The following is a 7,141-nucleotide window of genomic DNA, read 5'->3' as shown; positions in this document are numbered from 1 at the left end:
TGAGAGATATACAACTGGCCATTTGTGAATGCATAGTCGATACATCTTCCACCAACTGCCATAGTTGATACATCTGTTGATACAGTGATTGATGCATCTGTTGACTTTGGTCAACAGATTGATGAAAACAGATGTTTGAAACCACTGTTGGGTTAAAACAATGTTTTATGGAGAAAACAGTGGTTGCCGTTTTTTGCAAACAGTGGTTTGACTTTGGTCAAACAGACTTTGGTCAACAGTGGTTTGACCTTAGTTAAACAGTAGTTTGACCTTGGTCAAATAGTGGTTTGACCTTGGTCAAATAGTGGTTTGACCTTGGTCAAATAGTGGTTTGACCTTGGTCAAACAGACTTTGGTCAAAACAGACTTTTGCTCAAACTGACTTTGGTCAAACAGTGGTTTGAAACCTCCGTTTGATTACAAATAGAGTCTTGAGAAACAGTGATTTGGCAAAACAGAGATTACCATTTACAAACAGTGATTGACTTTAGTCGAACAGAGTTTTAGATACCTCAAACAAATGATATACTCTTTTGAAACCTAAAATATGTTTATTAATCAGAGGTTTGGTTTTTGAAAACAAAGGTTAAATGTCTGTCCACTTTTGGTTAATCAGATGTTTGTTTTTCCTTTTGTAATCTCTGTTTTTGAAACAGAGGTTAGGATTTCAAACAGTAGTATGAGAAACATATGTTTGAAACCTCTGTTTGGTTATAAATAGAGTTTTAGGAAACAGTGATTTGGCGTAACAAAGATTACCTTTTACAAACAGTGGTTGACTTTAGTCAAACAGAGTTTTAGATACTCAAACAGAGTTTTAATATTAATCAAACGAAAAACTAAACTAAAAATTACAATATCTATACACCTATTTATACTTTCTATTAAAATATGTTATGCATGGTTTTCTAAGAAACGACCCGTGTTTGCACACAGGTCTTACCGCTAGTACTATATAATAAAAGAAACCACTTTGGGGACACTTGTCATCATATTAGGGCATCTCTTATAGATAATTATTATTTTAATTTAATCTTTTCTAATTAATTATAGATAATTATTATTTAGTTTAATCTTCTACTCATTTATAATATTAATTAGAGTAAATTATAAATTCAATAGTTTAAAACTAAATATGATCGAACAATATAACCATGTTATAATTTAAAACACAAGTAAGAAAAATACTATTTTTATAATTAAATCATGGCTTTTCTAAACAAAAATGAAAACAAAGATAGAAAATCAATTTATTTTTCTTTTTTTTTTTAAACAAAAGCCATTGGGATAACTACTCTATATACACACACTTAAATACACATACTTAAATATATGTATGTATGTATCATAGTTACCTAAATCGTTAGGGTAACCACGATCCACGTATTGGATCGTGGTGTACCCACTAATCTCATCCATTAAATGTTATTTTTAACATCTAAGTCCTCAAAGTCTTCTTTTCTAACTCTTTTGGCCCCTAACTCTAATCTCATCCATTAAATGTTAAGGGCCAAAAGAGTTAGAAAAAAAGACGTTAGGGGCCAAAAAGGTTAGAAAAAAAGACGTTGGGGGCTTAGATGTTAAAAAATTCTTTTTTGGGCCAAAAGGGTAAAAATGATATAACGACGGGGGCCAAAATCGTAATTTACTCTATTATTTATTTGAATTAATTATTACTTTTATATTTATCTATTTACTTCAAATTCAAACTTAATTATCTAATTTGATCTTAACTATATATTTGAACATTTTGTTTAGTTTGGTATCAAACAGGTTTTACGAAACTTAAAATAAAATTAACTAATATTATTTATCATTTATATATTTACGGAGTTTTAAATAAAGAGTTAAATTTATTGAGACTTCGTTAACAAATTTTGCAACAACAGAATAATCTATTTTTATCACGAAAACCAAACTTTGTGTTAATATATTAAATATTTTTATTTTCACTATACAAAATTAAATTTACTCGACCCATGTAATATATGAGGTTTTTTAATATATAACTTTTTATTATTTGATGTATAAAATTAGATTTATTCAATTCGTACAATACACGAAGTTTTTTAAGGATATGTATTTTTTATTATTTAGTACAGAAAATTACATTTATTCAAACCGTGTAATATGCATATTTTTAAAGATGTAATTTTTTATTATTTGGTATATAAAATTACTTTTATTCAACCCGTGTAATAAATGAGGTTTTTTAAAGATGTATTATTTTATTATTTCGTAAACAATATTACATTTATTAAACTCGTGTAATACACGTGGTTTTAAATATATAACTTTTTTATTCGGTATATAAAATTACATTTATTCAACCCGTACAATATTGTTGTTATATATATAACTTTTTATTATTTAATATATAAAATTATATTTATTCAACCCGTGCAATAAAGAAAGTTTTTAAAGACATATTGTTTTATTATTTAGTATATAAAATTATTTATTCAACACGTGTAATACACGGAATTATAAGCTAGTGATATTAAAAACAAAGACTCTTGGAACACGTAGGTACAAGTGATGAATTGCATTTTAAAAAACCTATATATAAGGTCATTCCTGCAAATATTGAAAAATGAAACGGTTCCACGCCTTTGGCTGTGAAGGCCAAGAGATTGAAATGAATGTCTTCCAAAAAAAGAAAAACCAATCTCATTCCATAATCCAATAAATTTCTGATTTAGGTATGTTAAATTCTCTATTCAATTCACCACATGCATGTTTTCTTACTTGAAATCTTCATATTATGTTATGTTACCTAATTTATATTGCAATTCATCATTTATAACACGAATAATGAAAATATTGATTTAGATTTTGTTCTTATTGCTGGAATCATGCAAAATTCTTCATTTCATTGGGAGATTTTGATCTTGATTGTTGTTTCATGTTTATGTTTATGTTTTGTGGTTGAAACAAATTTTATTACATATTTGTATAAGAGTTCAATGAAGGCACCTAGGGCTGTAAACGAACCGAACGAACACGAACAAGCCCTTGTTCATGTTCGTTCGCTAAGGAAATAAATGTGTTCACGAACGGTTCATGAACACTTACCGAACGAGATTTTATGCTCGTGTTCGTTCATTAAGGAAATGAGCGTGTTCGCGAACGGTTCACGAACACAAATAAATTTGGCGAACGCGGCGTAGGATAAAGATAGATGGCCCAGAGAGTAGCACTCGAACTTGAATCCCTTATTCTGGAATAGAGGTCGATCGTATTCGCCGATGTAAATAATGAGAAATGAAAGGGAAATGATGCACAAACAAGGTGAAAGTGGGTTTCCTAGATTTATTGTTAGGGTAATAAAATAAATAAAAGTTGAATAATATAAAAAGTATAAATAAAATATAAGAAAGTACAAAGATCTTCAATTAAAACACAAACATACGAACATAAACGAACGCAAATCAATGAATGTTCACGAACACCTTACCGAACGTTCACGAACACCTTACCGAACGTTCACGAACACAATCGAACGAACGAGACCCCTGTTCATGTTCGTTCATTTAACTAATCGAACGAAATTTCTTGTTCGTGTCCGTTCATTTATTAAACGAACGAACATAAACGAACTTACCGCCGAACGGTTCACGAACTGTTCGCTGAACGTTTGGTTCGTTTACAGCTTAGGCACCTAATGATTTTGTTAATTGTTGCAATTAGTTTGTTTCACGTAATTATCTGCTTAAGTACCTAAATTATGATGAAGAAAATCTAGTACTTTGCAGATAATAAATTGACAAAGATGTTATTGAAAAAATATGACATTATGCACAAAATGTTTTTTTTTAATTTTTTTAATTCGGATATTAGTATTCACTATCCGAAATCTTTGGATATCCGAAACCGTGGTGATTGGTTAATTGGGGGTGGACCTAATCTCTCACACTCCTCGCATGCTTCTTTTGCACTCGTTAATGGGCTCACGCCCCACCGATACCATCCCCTAGAGGCGCCCAACATAATATATTGGTATTTGTATTTGTATTAGATATGTAACAACATCATATATGCTCATTATTAAATAGCTGATACGCACTTTTGAGTGTTTGGATGAAGAAAATGCTTGTCAGCTTATTTTAGCGTGATTAGCCGAAGATTACAAAGTTATATTTTCAGAATTTCAGGTGTGAGTTGATCTTTTACAGCTCAAGATGGATACGCACTTTGGCTATGAGCCATCTTCAGCTGCTGCATCGGTCTATTCATGTAGACCAGAATCCGAGTTCTTCAAAACCATGTCCAGAAGGACTTCTTCGGTTGCAGACACATTTCAGGAACTAGAAAGTGTCGGAGAGGTTGTTACAAGATACGAGTTGGATATGGCATGCGTTTGTGAGAAGTTGGCCAACTTGAACTTACTCTTGATGCATATGGAAACGATAGAGGACGGATTCGAGGCCTTTGTATCCGATACGAATCCGAATATGAGTGATCTGGAAGTCAAAGCGCTGGAGTTTGACTTTTTGTCCGGGTTCCTGAACTCTGAGGTGCAAGTGTTGGAGGCGAACATATCAGATTTTCTGAGGGATAAAAGTAATATGCAGGAGTTTATATCTTCAAGCAAGTTGTTGGGAGATGCCTCAATGGAACAGGAAGATATGTTGCGCGATTCGGAAAAGTCATTGCAGCATTCTATGGATCAGCTTTTGGAATTGAAAGCGCGCGCTGCAATGTTTGAGAAGAACGTTTCAAGATTTTACGGAGGAGAAACTCGTAAGATCTTTATTGTCCATTCTTTATGTATAGACTAGACCTTATCAGGTGTGACTTTCTGACACGACCCGAAAACCCGAACGAACCTAACACAAAATTCGTGGGCTTGGGTTTAATCTAAACGGGTTCGGGTCGGTTTCAGGTTGAACCTGCGAACCCGTTTAGCTAAATGGGTTAAGTTCAGGTCAACCCGGTCGTGTTGGCGGGTTGACCCATTTAACCCATTTATAGTATATTATATTTTTATTACAGTATGTTTTATGTTATAAATTAAATTGGGTGTGTATTTTATGCCATAATTATAATTTAAAAAAAGAAATTGATATAAGATTTTATAATTTAAATGTAATTGTATTATATACATTGTGTTTTTTAGTAAATTTTAATATATTAATTTGCGAAAAAAAAATTGGGTTGAACGGGTCGTGTTCGGGTCAACCTGTGAATGTTCGGGGTCGTGTTCAGGTTTATATGTATGACACAATTTTTGGGTTCGGGTACATCTAAAATTTTTGGTTCAGGTCGGGTTGAACCTGCCAACCCGCGGACACGACCCGTTTAGCACGAATCTAATGAGCCTAAATCATAAAATGTTGTTTTCAGGCAAGGAAAACGATTCTGAGGCGGCAGGCAACAACGAGCTTCCTGAACTGAAAGACAAGATGAACTTGCATACTATGGAACATCAGAGACATATTTTAAGGATGCTTGAGAAATCATTGGAAAGAGAGATAGAGTTCGAGAAGAGGCTGTCCGAGTCAACTCAAATCGAAGAAGCGCTGACCCTGAGGCTGCATGCTTCCGAGCAAGAAGTTATTTTAGCCGAAGAAGAAACTACGGTCACATTGGAAAAGCTGTATGACGCTGATCACTCATCCGAGATCCTAATGGGAATCTCGAAAGACTTGTTGGGTAAGATGAAGACGTTACAAACGGATCTTAAAAAACCGGCCTCTAAAGATCAAGAAACTCAGAAAGCAAATATGGAAAAGGATAACATGATCAAAGATTTGAAACAACGACTTGCAGAGGCAGAATACAGGGCTGCGAACGCTGAGTCTAAGATCAAGTTGCTAACGAAAACTAGTAACGAGCTCAAAAGTTCATCGGAGAAGGTGGTAATGCTTGAGAGAAAGCTTAGGGATGCTAAAACAAAGCTAAAAAATAACAAATCCCGGACAAACAGTTTTGAAAACCTCGAGTCGATGGTGGTGATGATGATCAGCGTGCCATACGTGGAAGAAACTGTGGCCGATGATTATTACGCAATCCCCAGATTTCTTTGAAAAATTTAGCTTTAACTTTCAAGCTATATGTATATATGAATGTAATGATCATGATCTAAAACCTTCACATTTTCTTGAAACTTAGGCAGATTTTTCAAGATTAGCAGGCCACTTTCATCTTTTTTTTCTAGCCTTTTTAAGCAAGAACATGTGATCCATTTATGTTTGTCATGTTCAATTCAAATAAAGCACAATGTTGTATGAATGTGTTGATTTTATATAGTTTTGGAACAATAGGGACTTAAAAGACTTGTTGGCTAAGATCAAGTTGTTACAACCCGATCTTAAAAAACCGGGATTTGAAATTTAGATAAGATAACAGATGGGAGATTGAGACGATTTGGACATGTAAAGTGGAGAGACGACAATATCGGTTAGAGCAGTGGAAACCCTCATTATGAAGGGGAGGAGGGGTAGAGGCAGACTTAGATGGACCTACGACAAACGGATTAAACAGGATTTATTAGAGTCATGGGCGAAGGATAAGGTATCTCCGGGGGGGCGCCCGACCCCCCGAACTTTTCGATGCGTAGTGTTATGAATAGTACTTTCGTATAGGTATATACGTCGCCGCCCCCCCGGTTTCACGAAAATTCGGGGGGGCGTGGCTTCGCCAATGATTAGAGTTGCACCTCTCTAAGGACATGGTCAAGATAGGAGTTCGTTGAGGCTTAGGATTAAGGTTAAGGACTGCTAAGTAGGGATGAGCATTTGGTACCGGGTACCGGTTCCCATTTTTCCTGTTTTTTCGGTACCGGTATTTACGGGTAAAACACCCGTAAATACTGGTACCGGCACCAAACCGGTGTATTCGGTACCGGTACGAGTACCACTTTTCTCCGTTTTTCGGTACCGATACTGGTTCGGTACCGAACAGGTACCGTGCTCATCCCTACTGCTAAGGAGGTTATAGTAGTGTTTTAGGGGCTTAAATTTCCCTATATTTTATATTGGGGGGGGGGGGGGGGCTTTGCAGCAGTTTATCTTTATGTTTGCCTGCATCACACCGTTCCCAAACCAACCCTATTGATAACTTTGCAATTTGTGAGATTTATCGGGTATTATTGTTGCTGTGGCTGTTGGAACAATAGGGACTGTTATGTATCTAAATA

The 7,141-nt window shown here is 34.7% G+C and overlaps 1 protein-coding gene across 1 annotated transcript; it reads left to right on the top strand.

The window, feature by feature from the left end:
• The first annotated feature begins 2,603 nt into the window (after positions 1-2,603).
• LOC118480468 (WPP domain-interacting tail-anchored protein 1-like) lies at positions 2,604-6,132 on the top strand. Its single transcript, XM_035975337.1, has 3 exons — positions 2,604-2,702; positions 4,147-4,743; positions 5,347-6,132. The coding sequence occupies exons 2-3, from the start codon at positions 4,182-4,184 to the stop codon at positions 6,027-6,029; spliced, it is 1,245 nt and encodes a 414-aa protein (XP_035831230.1). The 5' UTR covers positions 2,604-2,702; positions 4,147-4,181; the 3' UTR covers positions 6,030-6,132.
• The last annotated feature ends 1,009 nt before the right edge of the window (positions 6,133-7,141 follow it).

The sequence above is a fragment of the Helianthus annuus genome, chromosome 7, assembly GCF_002127325.2.
Source record: "Helianthus annuus cultivar XRQ/B chromosome 7, HanXRQr2.0-SUNRISE, whole genome shotgun sequence".
Classification (NCBI taxonomy): Eukaryota; Viridiplantae; Streptophyta; class Magnoliopsida; order Asterales; family Asteraceae; genus Helianthus; species Helianthus annuus.
This window is presented reverse-complemented; position numbering and strand designations above follow the sequence as displayed.

What these genes read in the sequence shown, in the direction of transcription:
- LOC118480468 (XM_035975337.1), top strand. Translation starts at nt 4,182, where the DNA reads ATGGATACGCACTTTGGCTATGAGCCATCTTCAGCTGCTGCATCGGTC. An exon ending in ATTTTACGGAGGAGAAACTC is followed by an intron (nt 4,744 to 5,346) that starts GTAAGATCTTTA and finishes TGTTGTTTTCAG; the next exon opens with GCAAGGAAAACGATTCTGAG.